Source organism: Cygnus atratus, chromosome 14, assembly GCF_013377495.2.
Source record: "Cygnus atratus isolate AKBS03 ecotype Queensland, Australia chromosome 14, CAtr_DNAZoo_HiC_assembly, whole genome shotgun sequence".
NCBI classification, from domain to species: Eukaryota; Metazoa; Chordata; class Aves; order Anseriformes; family Anatidae; genus Cygnus; species Cygnus atratus.
This window is the reverse complement of record NC_066375.1, coordinates 1,137,632-1,156,277: the sequence shown is the minus strand read 5'-3', so window position 1 is coordinate 1,156,277 and position 18,646 is coordinate 1,137,632. Positions and strand designations below refer to the sequence as shown.

The 18,646-nt window shown below is 47.5% G+C and overlaps 1 protein-coding gene across 4 annotated transcripts in view; it reads right to left on the bottom strand.

Moving 5' to 3' along the window:
* The window catches only part of NR3C1 (nuclear receptor subfamily 3 group C member 1), a 69,370-nt gene extending 64,825 nt beyond the window's left edge, over window positions 1-4,545 (bottom strand). For 2 of the 4 annotated variants that reach the window (XR_007708853.1, XM_035560685.2), the window contains exons 1-2: window positions 4,348-4,545; window positions 1,148-2,337 (exon numbers count right to left, since the gene is read on the bottom strand). Coding sequence is in view for 3 of the 4 variants with exons in the window: in XM_035560685.2 (XP_035416578.1) it covers window positions 1,148-2,334 (1,187 nt within the window). In the remaining variant the exon portion in view is untranslated. Of the gene's footprint in view, window positions 1-1,147; window positions 2,338-3,582; window positions 4,093-4,347 lie in introns of those variants that run through there. The other 2 variants (XM_035560683.2, XM_050713603.1) reach the window with 2 other exon arrangements.
* Window positions 4,546-18,646: the final 14,101 nt, after the last annotated feature.

Below are 18,646 nucleotides of genomic sequence, written 5' to 3'. Positions count from 1 at the left end.
CATCTCATTTCAACCGTGGGAAACCAGAGCTAGCAACGTGCAAGGAGACGGGCAGTTAACACTCTGGGGATCAATTGTCAGTGGGACAATAAAAAAAGAAAGTTAAAACAGATACTTCATTAGAAGCCCACAATTACTGGTTTTATGCATTTGGACTTGAAGAGCCATTTTCTAACACTCCACTGAATCACACCACAAAACTCTTCCTCAATCGAGACCGAACACCGTGCTTGTGCAAGGCTATGTTAAACACGGAATAGCCAAGAAAAACACACCACTAGGCGCTCGTACTGAAACCAGAACCTGTCCTCCGACTGCGAGAGGAGACGCAAACAGCTACCCATTGAGAAAGCTGCCACTGTTGTGTTTACTCCAGAAAGGCGAAGCCTTTCACTTGAATATCCGTGCTATTGAATTAGCTGAAGAAAACCCTACTACAAACACACACTCGCCGGGTCCCTTAGAATACCCTCCTCCTAGAAAGCCTCCTATAAGCAAGCCCTCCTCCAGTTCGCTGTAAGAGTTAAATTTCAGGTATGTTTAAATCTTACTGCAAATGTTCTTATCTCTTTAAACGCAGTTATTAAACGAACTGCTGAGTATTTCCTACGTGGAATCTTGTTGTCCATGTAAGGTAAATGCAATACCAAGCAAAGCTAAAACTCTACTTCAGCTTAAATGTAATTCTAGAAATTTACCCAGCAACCAAGTTATTTTTGTGCTTAACATTTAAGTAACACTAGGGGGGAAAAAGAACACCACAGTGATTTATCCTCTAACCCTCGAGAATGAAGTAGCTTTTGTATACACTTAAATACTTCCCTCTATACTGCCTTGTGTATGGATCCTTCCACCACATATTCAATTCTCCCCTTAGGACACATTTTAGATTTATTTTTATTTTTTAAAGCCTGTCAGCTCCCCTCCTCATTTCCTCCCTTTCACACCCGGAGTTGAGTACCCGGTGAAAATTACTGCCGAGCAATGTAAGAACCACACATCGGTGATACTCGATCAGGCAGCCGTACACAACGAATGAGAAAGTGACGATCGACTTGGAGGGGAAAAAAATAAAAAAGCCAGCTTACATGCAGTTGTGCTAAACATACTTGAAATATTTTAATAAAGAGAAACAAAAACTAATTACCTTGAATAGCCATTAGAGAAAGCAGGTCTGCCAGAAAGGTTGAGCGTTCCCAAAGGAGCTAAAGTCTCATCCCCTGATCCCTGGCACCTATTCCAATTTTCTGAACCGGCAGGAAGAGATGGAATGATATTAAAAATTGGTTTCTGATCCTGCTGCTGAGAGAGCGATGCAGTATTTAAATCATAGTGATACATTTGTCCCCCAGAGGTACTGACACCATGGATAGATATGGCAGAGACTTTAGTACCCAGTAGATTAGACCCAGAGAAATTTGCCTGACAATAAATTGGGCCCATGTTTTCCTGCTTTATGCCAGGAGTACAGAGTTCAATGAAGTCTTCCTTTTCCGTTTTCACTTGAGGCATTGGCATTTTGGAACTGGGTAAAAGGTCACCACGGTCATTAATTTTAGGTTTAGTGTCAGACAAAATAGGAGGCTTGCAGTCTTCCCCCGAATTTCCTTCCAGGAGAAACGCATCGTCTGTGGATATCGGGGACAGCAAGCCACCCTCATCGAGCAACGGGTCAAGCCTCCACGGGCTCCCATTTGGCTCTTTGCCAGGCGATACTGGTGGCAATTCTAAGTCCTGGAGAATATCCAAGGTGCTTTGGTCTTCAGAGAATAATTTCAAGTTGCCACCATTAGAGCCAACCTGGCTTTGGACTGACGCTCCCGGCTCTAAGGGGACGCTGCGGCCAGCCATGCCGGGGAAATCCGGCTCCAGCGGCACCTCAGAAGATGCTGCTCCCTTTGCGTCCTCTGCCAGGCTCGAGGACTTGTTCAAGCTTGCAATACTTTCTTCCAGGAGCCTGAAGTCCGTTTCTCCAGAAGAGATGCCAATTTGGCCCTGCTGCGAAAATCCAAGGTCATTTCCCATCACTTTTGCATCTGTTTCACCCATATACAGTCCCATGGAGAGTGACACTGCCTTGGAGAGGTCTGGCTGAGGCACATTGTTTACTAATCCTTTTGAAAAATCAGCCAGAGCAGGTTGCTGATTGGAATCTGACTGAGAAGACACAGGGAGAGGAGATGTAGATACAGGGGCTTGCACAGGAGCTCCACCCCTGAAGGGTGGATGAAAGTCCATCACAATCCCTCCTTTGGTACTGATGAGCACATTTTTCCTCGTTTCGTCTTGATCTGACGAGTTAAGCAATTCTTTGGAATCCATTACTTTCAACATTAGCTATAAAAAGATAACAAGCATTCAAAGTTAGCACACAAAGGATATTTTAATAACAGAATAAAAAAAAAGGCCTAAATCATTAGCCTAGTGAACCTCGTTTAACTACTTTGAGAACGAGAGCACAGCAAATCAAGTTACAAGCGGATGTGTGCCACATCTTTCCCAAACCCACTGTTTTTGGTTTTTGTTCATAGCTGAGTGGTAACATGATTTTTTTTTATAAAGCTTTGCTAAGCCCAGATGAAGCAGTAAGCCTGCCTGCACACAACTCAGAATCGGACTGCAACGTAGGACAGCTTTCTGAACACCCTCTCAAGCTCTGTTATCCACCTTAGCAAGCAAGGAAGTGCATGAACTGTTGAAGTACCCAATTCACAAATTTCAGAAGGTGACTTCCCCTGGTATTTAAACACATCTTGAGCAGGGAAGGAGAGAAGGTGTTTACCACTTCTACGAGCCGGTTTCCCCTCTCCCTGCAGGTCCCGATGCATCACTCACAGCAGGCAGAAGCAGCCTCCCTAACCCAGTTCTCAAGCTCGGTATCCACCAGCCAGCCAAAATCTAAACATTTTGCTATTTTCCAGTAGCTATACAACCACCACACCTCAAAACTCTACCTAAGTTCAGCTCAAAACGCAGCTTGTGAACCTTGAAATAAAGTCAATGCGATTCTGTAAACAAATCGTACATTTACAAATAAAAACCAACTAAAACTAAAGCAGGATTTTTATTAACTTCAGAAACTTTAAGCGCTCGTCACTACTCTCCGAACACATCTAACGCTGAGGACAAACCTCATCAGTTTCATCTGCTTGCGTTTACTATATTTATTTTCAGCACGGAGCACAAATATTTGGAGAACAACTGTAAATTCGGACGCAAACTTTCTATACGGCTCGCCTGTTGCCTACAACCGCCTGCAAGGGGCCGCCAGGGCCAGCTCGGGCCCGGCCGGAGGGGGGGGGCCCGGCCCCCAGGCCCCCCCCGGGCGCGGGGGGCACACGAGGAGCTCACACCGCCTTAACGACGAACCCGCCGGCTCCGCGGCCCGCTTTCCTCAGACTGCTGATGAAAGCTCCAGCTCTCTGTATGCCAAAGTTAAGGCTGCAATCGACAGAAAAGTCTCCGTGCGTAAAAATTTTAAGGTGGCCCCAGCCGCAGCCGGCCCGGGGGAAACTTCCCCAGACGAAACCCGTCCCAAGGCCCCGCGTTACCCCCGCTAGGTCCGAGCAGGGGGTCTCTTACCCTTGTTTCCCGAGCCGCCAAACCTCCCGAGCCGTGCCTAGGGCAGCGGCAGGGCGCCCTGGCAGCTGCCTCCGAGCCGAAACCGAACCGCGGAGCGCAGAACGGGCCCGCGGCCGCCGGCCCCTCGCCGAGCAGGGCTGGGGAGCGCGGCACAGCCATCGGGGGCGGGTGGCCGGCCCGCAGCGCCCGCACCGGGGCCGGGGGGCTGCTGTGCCTGCGGGCGGGGGCAGCGAGGCGAAGCCGCTCCGGCTGACAGCTCCCCCGCCTCAGGAAAAGCAGCGGCGGCCCCTCCGGGGTAGGAGACGCGTCAGGGACGCGGGGGCACGGGTCCACCGAGCGGGGAACACCCGAAAACGGAGCCGCGAAACGCCTAAAACTGCGGGATCGCAGCGAATTCTGCCTCGCGAAGTACAGTTTTCAGAGAAATGTGTCGAGACCTGTTGAGCCGTCTCGCTGGCACACCCACTTCTGCAAAATAGGGCCAGCCCCATGGCTGCCTGCGCGCCCCGCAGCGGGCTCCGCTCCCGCCTCCCCCGCCGCCCCCCCCCGCGGGGCCGCTCGGCGGGCGGGGGTCGCGCAGCACCGGCCCCCCCCCCCCCCCCAAACCTCGGGGGGCTCCCACCGAGACCCCGCCGCCGGCACCCTCCTGCCCGCCCCCGTCCCCTCGGGGGGCGCTACCCGGGCCGCAACGGCGGTGCCCCCCCCCCCGCCCCGGTCGCGCCCCCCCCACCTCCCGCGGGACCCCCCTCCCCCGCCGCCCCTTACCTCGTCCAGGGGGGGGCGCTGGGGCTCCTTCAGCCGCCGACTGCCATCGCGGCCCCGCGGCCGGGGGCGGCCTGGGGGAGCCGGCGGGCGGCAGGAAGGGTGGAAGGGGCGCGGGCGGAGGAAGTAAACAGCCGCCCCTCCTGGAGCCGCGGCGGCGGGCGCCCGCTTCCCCCCCCCCCCTTCCTCCTCCCACCGGCCCGAGCCCCTGACCTAGTCCCCGCCCCTCCCTCTCTCTCTCCCTCCCTCCGCCGCGGCGCCCCCTCCGCTAATTAGCGCTAATTGCCGCCGCAGACTTCGGTCCCTCGCTGCCCGCGCCCGGCGCCCTCCGCGCCCGCCCGCCCCTTCCCTTCCCTTCCTTCCCTTCCCTGCCCGCCCGCCCGTCCGCCCGCGGGCCGGGCAGCGCGGCGCTCGGCACGGCTCTGCCCCAGCCCCAGCCACAAAATGGAGGACGGCGGCGGCCTCCTCCCCTCCCCCTCCTCCCGCCCGCCTCCCCGACGTGCAGCGGCACCGGAGGCGGCCGGCACATGGAGGGGCGGCGGCAGCGCCCGCTCCGCTCCGCTCCGCGCCCTGCCCGGCTCGGCTCAGCACGGCCCGGCCCGGCCCGGCGCCCCTCGCGCCGCACCGCGGGGCAGCGCCCGCCGGGCCCAAGCGAGGGGGAACGGTGCGACCTGTTGGCTGAGGCGGGCAACTGCAGCCGCCGCTCGGGCTCCGAGGGGCCGCCCGCCCGCCCCGTCCCGTCCCCCCGGCGGCCGTCTCGAGCCCCGGGCTGCCGGAGGGGCCGCCGAGGGGCAGCGGGGAGCCGCGGGGCCGCCCCGCTTCTCTCCTCCCGCACTTCCCCAACTTCCCGGCGAGGGGCAGCGCCCCGGCCCGCAGCCGCCGCTCCCCCGAGGGCCGCGGGGTCAGGGGCCGAGGAGGGCTCCCCCCGGCCCCGGGTCTCGCCCCCGGGCCGGGCCGGGCCGCGCTCACCTGCGCCGAGCCGGGCGGGGAGAGCGAAGCGGGGGGGGGGGGGGGGAACCGGCCGGGGGGGGCGCGGAAAGACGGCAAAAGGTCATGGGAAAGGCGCCTTCCAGGTCAAAAAACCGCTCCTGGGGGGCGGACAGGGGCTGGGGTGGAAGGCGTGAGCCCAAGTCCGTGGAAGTCGGGAGAGATGAAAGCCCGCAGAGTAGCTGAGCCAAGGGGACAGGGAGGGGAGGAACTGTCCCGCTGCAAGCACTGAAAGCACAGATGTTTCCATCGAGCAGCGTGCCTCAACTTCACAAATCACGGTAGCATTTCCCTAAGAGACTAACAGATTTTGACAGTTTTAAAGAAACAACTAGGCATTCAACAGATCTGAAGCTGGATTTAGATGCAGAGGCATCAGGAGGATGAAGCACTGGGGTGCAACATCCACAGCAGTTCAGTCTGCTCGCTGTTGGGACAATCCTGTTTCACCAGTCATTCATTCCTGACAGATTCCTGGACAAGAAAAGACCAGAAATCGTCACTGAGGAAGTAGTCCAGGAGTTAAAAATACCAATGAAATAAAACAGCAAAGTAGAAAATTCTGCTGCCTTGGAGAAGTGGGGAAAGCTCAGAGGGAACAGGTTGCTCTTTCAGGGCAGAACAAGTGATTTTTGGCTTTCCCTGGAACTGGTAAAAAATTAGGTGATGGAGGGGGAGGGTGGTGATTGCCCTTTTACGTGCATATCGATTGTTCTGATTCAGAACAATTAAATGAACTTGGAGATGATGACCAGATAATGCCTGTACGAGAAGTGTGTTGACAGACTGTTAGCATCTAGAAATAGTTAGTATTGTACCCAATAAATTACTTTGCATAATACAGGTTACATTAATGAGATAGGTTTTTGTCTTTCCAGCTATTTAAATCCAAATTTGGGTATTCTTATACCAGGAAGGGAAAGAAAAGGCCAAATAAAAGCAATGTTTCAAAAGCACAATTATTCTGCCCTTAATTTTTAAGTAATGAGTTGGGTTTTTTTTTAGTGCAATGCTGACTTTTGGAAGATACTGATATATGTTACATGATTTGCAAAATAAATGCACAGTGTGTTAATCTTTTAATCATTTATGTTGTACATATGAAAAAATGGTTCTAAAAATCTAGATATTCCTCTTCGATACCCCTTAATCTAATGGATTTTTGAAAGGCATATTTAAAATAGCATTCAAAACTGTCTTCTTGTGCTTTTTGAATGATGTAATGAATTTACAGCTAACAGGAAACACTTCTTCCTATCCAAGGGAAATAGAGAAGTCAGACTATTCACAAAGACTACAGAATCTTTGCTACCAGGTACAGGAATGTTGCAGGGGACTTCTGTATGAAACAAAGGCAAGAATGTGTCCTAAAGCATGAAATCCTAACATACTTCTGTGACTATACCTAGCAAATTCACTTCAATTTATTGCTCTGTGAACATTCTACCATAGAAACTGTCTGGCATTTGGCACCCCTCCTACCCAGTGAAACTTTGCTAAACTCAAGTCTAGGGTATGTATGGAAGGACATCAGCCTGCGTAGGAGAGCTGTAACACCGCAGTATGCTAGCTTCACTCTCAACTTTCTGTAGACTCAGGGAACTTGTTTACCAAAGCTGTTTATTTCTAAGACGTTTAGATGAAACATCTGTTTATAAACATGCTCAGATGCTTGATTAAAACTGTTTTTGCATGGTAATGAGTAGGACATTCCTTCTCTAACGAATAGTTCAGTATCTTAATATCATCTTTTATCCAAAAGGGCATGATTTTAGTTTGCTTAACAGAATTTATCTACCAGCATCACACAGTGACATTGTACAAGAGTGCAAAACAGTGAGCAAATAGAGCATCCTACAGGCTTTTTGTGAAGGGAATGCTGAGGCAGACCAGACTGCGATATATGCAGAAATGGAATTTGGTCAGGGTAGAATGATTTACATTCTTACTCTCATGAAGGACGATTTTTATTTGTTGGTAAGCACAGCAGCGCTCATTACAAGGTCATCGTTGGTAACACTCACAGTAAACCATATAGCTGCAGTCACGTTTGAATACAAAGTCAGGTTTGTTCATTGTCTTCACTTGGCAGCTATACACGAGAATTCTTACTTTTACATTTGTCCCCTTTACATATCTTGTATTGAACCGAGCAGAAGAAAAACCTCAGGTATTTTCTGCTTCTAGTACATAAAGCTGGGAAGAGAACATTGCTGATCCTCGCTTCTTTCAGCTACAAGTGCTACTGCAGGAGAGCTAGCGCAAAGCCCGCGGGATCGAGGAGTGGCACTGCCCAGCCTGCTCACCTGGCCCTGGCCAAAGCGTTCTGGCCTCATGTGAGTAATGATGTCCGACTGAACAACCTGAACATACCTTCTCCTTTTCTTTTCCTTCAAATAGAAAAGTTCTCTCAGGTACTCCTACATCCTGAAAATAAACATACCGTAAAACCATTGTCCAGGGGTAACATGGTACCTTGTACATAACTCAAAAATGCACTCTGCAATAACAGTCAGTTAGATAAACCCCATCCTTGTTAGTACTAGTCCTCTTCTAAATATACAATTTTTGCAATATAACAGTCATTATAATATCACTGTGGCTATTTTACAAATGTTAAATAACTAAAAAAATGAAATTTGATTAAATAACTAAAGAGTGTAAATACAGGAGGTTTTTATGTCCATCTCAGGACATGTAATAATTTTGTATGTATAAATATTCCATGTAAAAAAAATATATTTGGAAAACTGAGAGAAGAATTATTTCTAAACAAGTTTTGATTTGAGGAAGAACTAATAAATATCTAGAAAAAACAGGATCAAAAGAAGAATTGAAATGTATTTTCTACAACCGCATTTTTCTGACAATAAAAATTTTGGCTGTAAATCAGTGTATAATTTTGAAAGAGACTGAGCAAGTAGGGCTCCAAGTCTGGTGAGCATCCAGCGTACCCAGTAGTTCTGGGGAGCCACAGGCAGAGAAGAGTGATACTGAGTTCTCAAATAATAGTTTTTAAAAATATGCAAATGTCTGTACATTCCTATGCCACAATATAATAATATTGCAAAGGTAATAACTTTCAACCTTAACAAATACTAAACATGGACATTAAAATATCTATTTAACTGTAACCATTATTAAATCATTACAACATAATTATGACTCTTATAGAGATCAAGCAATTGATGGAAACCAAGAACCAACTTCAGATCCGCGTACAGCACTCCAGACCAAATGTCCGAAAGAAACGTCTGAAGCACTGAAGAGAGCTGTCTTGGTTTGCCGGATGCAGACGTAAATCTGTCTGTCTGGGGGCTAGTGTGGACAGTGCAGAGAACCCTAAGACAAGGAGGTGATGCCACATGTGACTTTGAAGTGAGCTTGCAAAACGTAATCCACAGGAAGCTCATAGGTGAAAAACTGGTCTGGAGTCACACGGAAAAAAAATTAACCTACTCTAAACTCAAGGAAACGACTTCAAAATGGTCGTGCACAAGGAAGTTTAAAATATGGGGAAATTTCTTCAGTTACAAACTGCTGACAAGCCCAATAGGAATGGAGCTGACACATGGGTCCCAGTTGGCAAACATATATAGGCCACTAAGGATCTGTACTAAATCACTTTTAGTGCCAGAAACAGACTAGAAAAAGAAAAAAAGAAAGATTGAAGTTTTTCCAGATGAAGTGATGTGCTCATGAAATACAATAGCAACAACTTTCCCTGTAACCTTCAAGAAAATAGTGTCTGAAATGGTGCTAGCAATTAATGGAGATCAAGTTCAATTGGTTGGACCTACTTTACATTGGCAGCACAGAGAAGTTTGCAGGCTAAGTGATTGATTTGCCAGTATTTCAGTTAAAGTACTGAAATGGACACAAATGATGTCTTTGATCTCTGAAGCAATCAATAAAGATAAGCTAAAGTTAAAAAAAATGCTGAAGAACAAGAGCTACAATATCAAAGGCATTGCAGAATGGAAAGAATTTGGTCAAACCACGGGCATGGTAGCACTAGTGACCAAAAGTCACATTAATGAAATAAAATCTTACTATATAAATATTTGCAGAGATACCAGGAATTGGAAGATGATTATTCAGAATTATACAGAATAAAGAATTTGCACTTTTGTAATAAATACAATGTGAAGTCCACAAATAACAAAACATAAACTCCTTAACCTTGCTCCAAAGTACCAAAAATAAAGGTTGCATAGCCTTTTCCTATGAAATGCTAATTCTGCATCTGTGCATCTGACAGCTCATGCAATGCCACAGTTTTATAGGAAGACCTTTTCCTCCCTTTGCAATCTGTTGTCTCTACAAAAAGGCAGTGACATGCCTAGTATCTCATGCTCTTCACAAATGCAGATCCTTTGAGATCGTGGTTGTCTCATAAGGAGGTCAGTTTTGTCTCCTATCAGCTTGTAAGCAATGTTGTTTAGTTCTTGAACATACATCAAAGTCATTCAGCCAGTGACTGCAGTCTGTCAATAGTTTCCCAGCTAAGCCAGAAAGGAAAACCATGTTCCCCAGCTGTGGTTTCCACAGGCAGAGGATCACGTTTCCTTGCGAACAGGCAACGAGCAGCACCCTCATGACTGCAGATTTATTTGTCTGAATGGACTCCTGGGCCCAAACTCAATCTAAGTATGCATTTGCTGTTAACTTTAGTAGGTCACAGACTGAGGCACAGAGGGTCTGTGCCATGCCCTCCTTCATCCTCTGCAGGTTAATAGCTCATTGTATTTTTTTAATTTCTGTGTGTTTTTTCCTGTCTTTATTCCCTGTCCTGGTCCTTATTCTGTTCTGCTGTACTGCTATATTTTATGTTTTGATTTCCCATCAGGCCCTTCACTTCTACGTGAACCACTGTTTTAGCTCTTTCACCATGCCATTCGGGGATCCTTCCTTTTTACATGTATGGGTCGGTTTCATCAGGATCCCTTTATCCCCACCTCCTCTCCCGAGCGCTCAGAGAGCAGAATACTTCCCCCTTCCTCCTCCCAGGGCTGGACTCAGACATGTCCTGCCCCAGACCACAGTCAGCTTCCACCCCTGCTGGCTTTAATGGAGATGTCCTGTGGCACAGGGCTCTGCCAGATTCTCAAGGCAGGCGTTAGCACACCTGAGCTGGTTCAGGCTGGCAAGCGTGTTAACCTGTTAACTGGGAAGAGTGAACAGTAAAAGGCTGCATGTGCACTGCCAATTGCAGTGAAGTGGTATTAAGTATAAACCCACTACAAGCATTCAGTTCTGAGGTGCAGAACTTTAACCAGGAGGGTGAAGTCTCTTGGCCCTTCTCAGGCTCGTGCCTGAACAGAGAAAAATCATAAAAGTTGTCACTGGAAAGAGAAAAGCGCACAGAGTAAAACTTTGTGCATAACTGCAATGAAATTGAATTCATTGAAATGAAACGCACCTCCAAGCTCGTTATATCAATATGCACTGAGGAAAATTGAAGCCTGTATCCAACTGATAAAGCCCTGCACAGGGTTAAATCTCTTTCTGGCACAATCTGATATCAACTTGCTCTAGTTCCATCAGCAGAGCTCGGGCCTCGGTGTTTACTGAAGCCATAAGAACAATCCAAGTGCTGAATCCCCCTGCCCTGGGTCGATACTGACAAAACATTGAGAGCTGCTTTCGTCTGCAGCTGTTTTGTGTAAAAATGAAATCTCAACTGCAAGTGGAAATTAATCTGAGAAGGTTATGGTCTTACTGAGCCTTCCTGAATGCTAGGATGTGGATCCATAACAAACGGTTGCAATACTAAAATGCTGCAACCAACAGACAATAGAAACACTGTTCAGAAATTGGGGGAGAATTAATTGGGTTAATTGAGGAGGAGGAGCACTTTGAGACAGGCATTAGGGGTGAAGTCATATGTAAGCGCGCACAAATAACTTTGTTGTTTTTAAGTTTTGCCGAAACATCTGGCAACAACATGCAAGGAAGAGGAAACTTTTGTTTTATGCATCAAGACCTCTCTATGAAGAAAAGAAAACTTTAGCTAATTACAGGATGCCTGCAAGAAAAGAACCACCTCTGATTTCCACCAATATTTTTTCCTGCAACACAATGCCTGGTAAAAATCAGCAGCAAGTGACAGAGATTCCAGTGCAGCCTGGGACATGTGGTGATACCACTGCCCCTCATCCAAGGCACACGAAGGTGGCATGGGCTCGTCGTGCCATGGAGGCCCAGACACTGCTTGGAACAGCACAGAGCAGAGCCTGGGCACGGAAATTTGCACTCATTGCGTGCTTGTAGTCCCACAGGGCAAAAATACTAACAAAAGGGCAGCAGGGAATGCAGGGATGGGAACGTTGCCTTGCTACTGCCTGAGCGCAGGAGGCAATCAATGCCGTACTCTGCAGTGCTGGTGCATGTGTAGTGCCTCGCGTAGGACAGAAACCGGAGTGGGGTGGGAGCTCCCTGTGCTGCTGTGCAGTCCTCCTGGCTCAACTGTGGCTTTGTCCATTTAGGAACTACCTAGAGAGGCAGATGTTACTGCAGGATGGAGGCCTGCCCTTGCTCACTGGTCTGGTGAGAAGTCCGTGAATTGCCATGTATGAAGAGTTAGTCAAGTGCAAATGATAAAGAAAATAGGATTTGATTTTCCATTTATGTGCTCCTGTTGGAGACTGGAATGCTGTCGTAGTCTGGAATGCTGTCGTAGTAATGGTGCCACAAAGGGGCAAATTAACAAACGCTTCCAAAGCAGCCATGGTACTAACATGCTGAGAGTCTGAGTGAATATGGAAGTGCATTACCGTGTAATTCCGACACGACAGACACATTGCAGGAGTACAGAACACAGCAGATGATACTTGTTTTGTTTTGTTTTAAAGCAAGTCATACCTTCCCATGTTAGTAATTATAAATCATGTTCTATAAATCTGGGGCTTGTTAGCAGTAAAACAGAATTATATACAACTGGGTTTACTACAAAAAGAAATTCAGGATTCCAGACTGCAAGTTTTAAGCTCAGACTCATAAGTAAAAAATGTAATTAAAGGTATAAGCAAAAGAGAAGTGTTACGACTAAAAATGTTTTATGAAATGTCAGATACCTCTTAAAACATCTGTCTTTACTGCAAGAGATATGACACCTCCCTAAATTGAAAACATAATTCTGATTTCTGCCACATTTAGTACCACAGATGAGTACAAATTTAGAGTCTGATCCAAGCCCAGGAGTCAATGGGGAGGAATCTGTGAATTGCAGTGCATGCTACATATGAAGAAAAATTGTAAACCTTTCCTTAAATATCACACACCTGACATGGAGGAATTCATAGGAATTAAGTAAAGAGATGGAAAGAGATGGGACATGAAAATTATTTTTTTTCTTCAAAGAAGAAAACACACAGTATGAATGAATTTGGTGTACAGTCTTGATCTTTTAATTACTTTTAGAAAAAGTGTTCATAGATGTCTGTCCTTATACTTCATGTTCCATCTTACTTATACCCTGTTGATTTGTTTTGTTTGTTTGTTTGTTTGTTACAGTATTTGCATGAGTATAACTTTTAAAGGACTTCAGTTTTAAACAGGTTTCTTCTGTGATGTTAGCTGGGAGAGTAATAAAAAAGCTAAGGTTATTTGCTCAGTAAGATTATGCTTGGCATCAGTCTGACATCACAGCAAGCGGTGCCAAAATTGCAGTTCCAGAAATAAAGATAAATTAAAATAATTTAATTTTATATTGAGAGGTAAAATAAGTTTAAGGACAACCTAAATGTTATGGTAGTACAGCACCCTTTAACACACTTGTTTATTTTGTCACGTGTTTCTACATCACCAGGAGCTCCGAGTCCCTGGCTCATACGTGGATCCCAAACCCTTCAAGAAAACAGACAACTCTATCACAAGCAGATTCGTATGAAATACTCTAAGGAATAGTGCCTCTCCTGCTTTTTATTCAGCAGTAGCCTGAAGGCAGCCACCTCCAGCCCCTCTGCCTCCCCAGGCAGGTGACGGCGGCGGAGGCTGGGTGTCGGGGCACAAACCCCTCAGCTCGCAGTGAGTTACACACCTCTGCTTCGGTTCACTCTGGGCATCTGGCTTGTCACTTCAGGAGTTATCAAAGGATATGGAAGCACTGGCACGCTTGCAGGCACGCTCTCACCTATCCCACTCTGCGGGCATTACCTCAGCAGCACGGCAGGGAGCTCACGCAGGGTATCGGACACAACCAGGGCCGTGCACAGGAATGCAGTGCCTGGACCTGGGGTGGGAGCGGGCAGGCCCCGGACAGCTGGGCCGAGACCCCCAGGATACGAGGTGCCAGCATGGCCTGGGCAGCTGGGCCCAGGCCACCAGGCGCCAGCACGGCCGGTGGGTTGGGGCCCTGGTCAGCGCGGGGCACAGCCTCGGGCTGCGGGGCTGGGGTAGCCGCACCGTCGGGTTTCTGCTCCTTTGAGGTCTCTTTCTAAAATTGGTGATACTTTGGTATCTGTTGCGTGTTGCATCACAGCTTAATTACATGCTGGGTAAAACAAACGCTTTCTTTTGTTTCTTTTAGGCTGCAATTTAATGCCACTGACTCTGGTACCATTAGAAAGAGCAGATAATTGTTGCCTATCTGCCTGATAGATCTCAGCTCTCTTATCTTGTAGGCCTCCCACTGCCACCCCTCCTCTCATCTGAGGTTTCCCTTCTTTCCAGACTCTCAGCAGCTGTTTTTGTGCTTTAATTATAATTCTTGACCTTTTCTATTCCTTCCTTAGCTTTAACATACACTTTCCAGGATGGGCAGCCAGAATTGCGTTCACCATACAAGATACAGTAATGCAGGAATGCTCTCTGGCTTGTTTTCTCCTCCTTCCCTCACAGTTCCTAACTCGCTGGTAGCCTGTTCCTGACAGCCAGCAGCAAGCTTGTGTTTCTGCAGAACTATGTGTCTCCAATAGCTCTTTCTTCCTGGGAGCCAATGCCTAATTTACAGCTTGTTGCACACATCCACATACATTTCTTATTTCATTTTGTGCTTCCTTATGTGTATTACTTATAATTTACTGGCAGTAAGTTCAGCCGGCTATTCTTATCATCTAGTCACTCACTGTGGTGAGACACTCCTGCAGCTCTTTTCAGATAGATTTCGCTTTTGCAACTTTGAATAATTTATCATCACCAGCCAACTTTGTCACCTCCTGCCACCTCCTCCTCTTTTCCAAGCCATTTATGAATACCTTGAATGGCACGGGTCCTGTACAGATCCCTGTGGGACTCCACTAATAATCTCCTTTCGCTTTGAAATAATCTATTTCTGCCTACCTTTTTCTTCTGTATTTTAAGCACTTTTTGACCCTTTAGAGAATCTTCTAATTTTCCCTTGATAGCTCAATTTATCTGAAATGAACGCTGTACTGAAGTAGCAAGAAGTAGGGAGTAGAGGAATGGATCTGACCTTTTATTAAAAAAAAGCAGCAAATGAAACCCATACGCCCAGTTCTGCTGGATGGAATACCTACCTGGGTGAAGCTGGAGTAACTTCAGGAAATGACCAGAGCCATGCTGAGAGGAGCAAGAGCCTGACATCCCTGCACACAAACGACAGCAATTCTCAGCTGACTACACAGTTTGAACAGGAGGGTTCAGCCAAACAGGCTCGCTTGCAGGATTAAAACTCCCAAATTTGCAAACTTCTATGCAGGAGTGTGTTAGTGAAAGAATTTGGGTTAGAAACACAGCTGTAGAATTTGACTCTCCTGGTCAATGCAAAACATTCTAGAAAATGTATCTCCTTTGGAAAAAAAAAAAAGTTTTTCTCTGTTTTTCAGGTGTTGTGTGAAACGACTCATTAGTGTGCAGGTAATAGCCAGACACACCCCTTCTGTCACAACAGAAAAGCTTATGTGATGGTAAAAGTTCTGCAAATGTGGTGATTTATGAGGCTTACCACAGATGAGGAGAAGCTGGCACTTATTACTAGCTATGAATTATTATAAACATTTCTGGCAGCGAGCTGGTGAGCTTGCCTACGCTTCCTACGCACTCCAGGCAGAGCTGGTGTGGCTCCCATCCCACTTGCAGCCACAGCCCAGCACTGCCGGGTCTGCACGCCCTTCATTTCGGGGAGCTGCGGCCCACTGGGTGCTTTGAACAATCACACAGAGAGCCACCTCCATCACTGCCCTACGAGAGGCCATCAGACGCGACCCAAACAGTTGCATCCCTTGTTTTCCTGTGGTGCTCTCGCATGGGCTCTTTAGCTAGCAGCCCTGCCATGTCACCTGTGTCTACGGGCACACGGAGCCTTCAGAAAGCTCTCAGCATGCGTTTGGCTTGTCTGGGAAGGGAAATGCTAGCTGCCTTATGGTTCTGATCAGGGCCAGTTGGGATGTGACAAATTTCTGGAGTGCAAAGTAAAACAAACCAGAGAGCGAATAACAACAGAGAGGAGAATAAAAACAAAACAAAAACAAAATGGATACAACTGAACATGCTTTCAAATGAGAGCTTCCAGAAGATTGCAGGACAGTAGGATCAAAGCATGGCATAACTATCAAACTGTTTTCTTAAACCTAAACATACTTGGCCCTTACAGCACACTATTATTAGATACAGATTGTGCATATGTGTGTGTAGGAGGAGCTTGGGCTTTTCCTGCAGCTGCGCTGAGCCTCGCAGGGCTGTACAGCAGTTTTGTGCAGTCGGTGGCAGGCCCAGCTGGGCACCAGCACGGAGTGCTGCGGGGCACAGCGGGGCTCCGCACCTCCTCCCCGAGACCAGCTCACCGGAGAGCCACTGGAGCCACGCAAGATGAAGTGCTACAGGGAAGTGGGAAAGGGAAGAGAAGACGAGCAGAGTAGGAGAGTGCTACCGAGTGAACACACGTGGCTGAGAAATATGGAGCCCCTTCTCTGTCACAGCGCTCCTTTTGGAGACGTGGGGGCGTGGGGTGGGAGCAGCAGCAGCTGAGCAGCGGTGCCAGCGCCCGCAGCCCCCAGGGCAGTCCCAGGGGACAGCATGGGTGGGTGCCCTCCGGCCACAACAGTCCAGGGAAGGAGAGAGGGAGAAATTTGCCCCCTGCCTTCTTCTCTCAGATGTATGACTCAAGAATTGCCCTGTTGGTCACACGTCTTTCAATTTAAACGCTGGAGGAATATGCTGAATGGTTAAGGCTGAAGTGAAGAGGCTTGGTGCCTCAGCTCTGCCTTCTATAAACTGGCATTGCCTCGTAAGGCTAATATAACTCCTAGTTTATAACTGTGAAGCTCTTTGTGATCTGCAGAAGGTAGAGACTAGAGAAAGAAATTTATAAAACAATAAATACTAATCTTAGAATGACTTTCAGTCACCCTTAAAGAGGAAGAAAAGAGCAGGTTATGCACTGTAACTTATATACAGACTCCTGTAGAAATTACAGGAATTGTCAGAGGTTAACATATTGCTCCCAAAGGCTCTTCTGTGCTTATGCAGAAAGTCACATTCATCCTCATCCATTACTGCAGTAACAAGACACAAGGCTTGAAACGATTGCAAACGAAAGAAAACGGCATTACAATACGGTCTCCTTGCCAAAACACTGCCTGGTACAGCTAAGCATGCGGCCGTCTGAGAGCTGAGATAAAGAGACGGGAAAATCGGAGGCCTGATGGCAGCCAATGCCACCACCGCTCCATCTGAGGGCGGTGGAGGCTGGCAGGCATTGTGTCCTCCTCCCCGCGCCGCCTGCCCGACCTCGCTCTGCTCCACCGCAGGGCAGCGATCGACTGATGGGTTGCCCTTCGGTGGTTCACTGACATTCGTGCAACGTGGAACTGGATTTGAGAGCATGCATTCCTCTCGTCACCCAGAATGAAAGTGAAACTCGGCGAGTTATTTTTGTCCTCGCCAAACCCGAAGCGTGGCAGAGGAACCTGCCGTGCCTCCCCGCGGAGTGCCCCAGCTGGGCAGCCCCAGCCCTGGTGGCAGCGCAGCGAGCTGCTTTCGGCAGCGGGTCCCTCGCTAGGATGCTGGGCTACAGGAGGCATCTCCCCAAAGGGACCGGTGACTATTTTTATTGAGAGACCTTTCTAAATAACTGAAAAAGAAAACAGGAAACCGCAGCGCTGTGGACTGGAGCCCGAAGTGTTCTCACACATCTGCTGTTACTGGGGCGGCCACCATTAGGCAATGGAAACTAATGGGGATGCTCATGAGAAGATGAAGTAAGTGCATTTAATCACTACGTCCTTTTACCTGTACCGCTACCGGTCAACTGGGATGATCCCTCAAATTCATGACACTCGCACAGGACGGTCCGCAAGAGTTAACATTTCAGGTAACATTCCCACTTAGTCATTAAGAAATAGCCTTATTATAGTGAATGGCAGGTAAGAGCTAGAGCGTACCCAGGGCAAATTGCCTGGATAAGGGACAGAAATTAAGGGTTATATTAACCAGAAAAGCAATTTGCTGTCAGTGCCTTCACAGTGCATTGTATACCCTTGGCATTTTATAAACAGTTAATAATAACTGGTCAGGAGAAGAGTAACACAAATCAATGTACAAATTCAATTAGGAAGAGAAAATAAAAATATTATGTGAATTACTAAGCAAACCTGATACAGTTTAGCCTTGAGTTCAACATTTGTTAGGTTTGGACGAGAAGGTCTAATCAGATTTAAAGGAGGCTTCAAAAAATTAGTAGCAGATGTGAATGAAACAGATAATGATTTTCATTCTTGATTATGTGACCAAGGTTATAGATAGTGGGGAGGGCGTTCAGTGAAAATAATTTGGCTGGTGTGCTTGCAGCTTTTCTGGTAAAGATTAATACCTTACAGCTTTCTCTCATTTACCAAGGTGAAGAGTGATCAATCCTCAGTTGATCTAAACACAGATATAAAAATCGACAGCCTCAATTTCCTACTACTTTCCTCAAAATTTAATCAGTAAGGATGATGTGGTTTGCTTCTGTTGAAGGACAAAATATCTTCTGTAGAGGGAAGCGATACCAGGGTTATCCTTCAATATGAGAGGATGCTAAATCTTCAATCTGGTACACGAAGACCTGCATCTTGTTGAGGTGGCCAGTAAAGCAAACTCACGGCCACGTAAAGGGCATAAAAAAGGGAGAAAACACGGGCCAGAGTCACAGACAGGGCCAATCGCTGCGTTTTGCTGACATGGAGCCGCACACACTGAGTGTTTGAAGTTTTAAGCTACCTTTGAACACACAGCGCGGGGCTCAGGGAGCCATGCACGGCACCAGGACCTGCTCTGCGGCCCACATTTTCCTGCTGCAAGGATCTGTCATAACTACAGAAAAGAAAAATTAAAGAAACCAAATGTAAACAACAAAAACATGTACAGCAGAGCG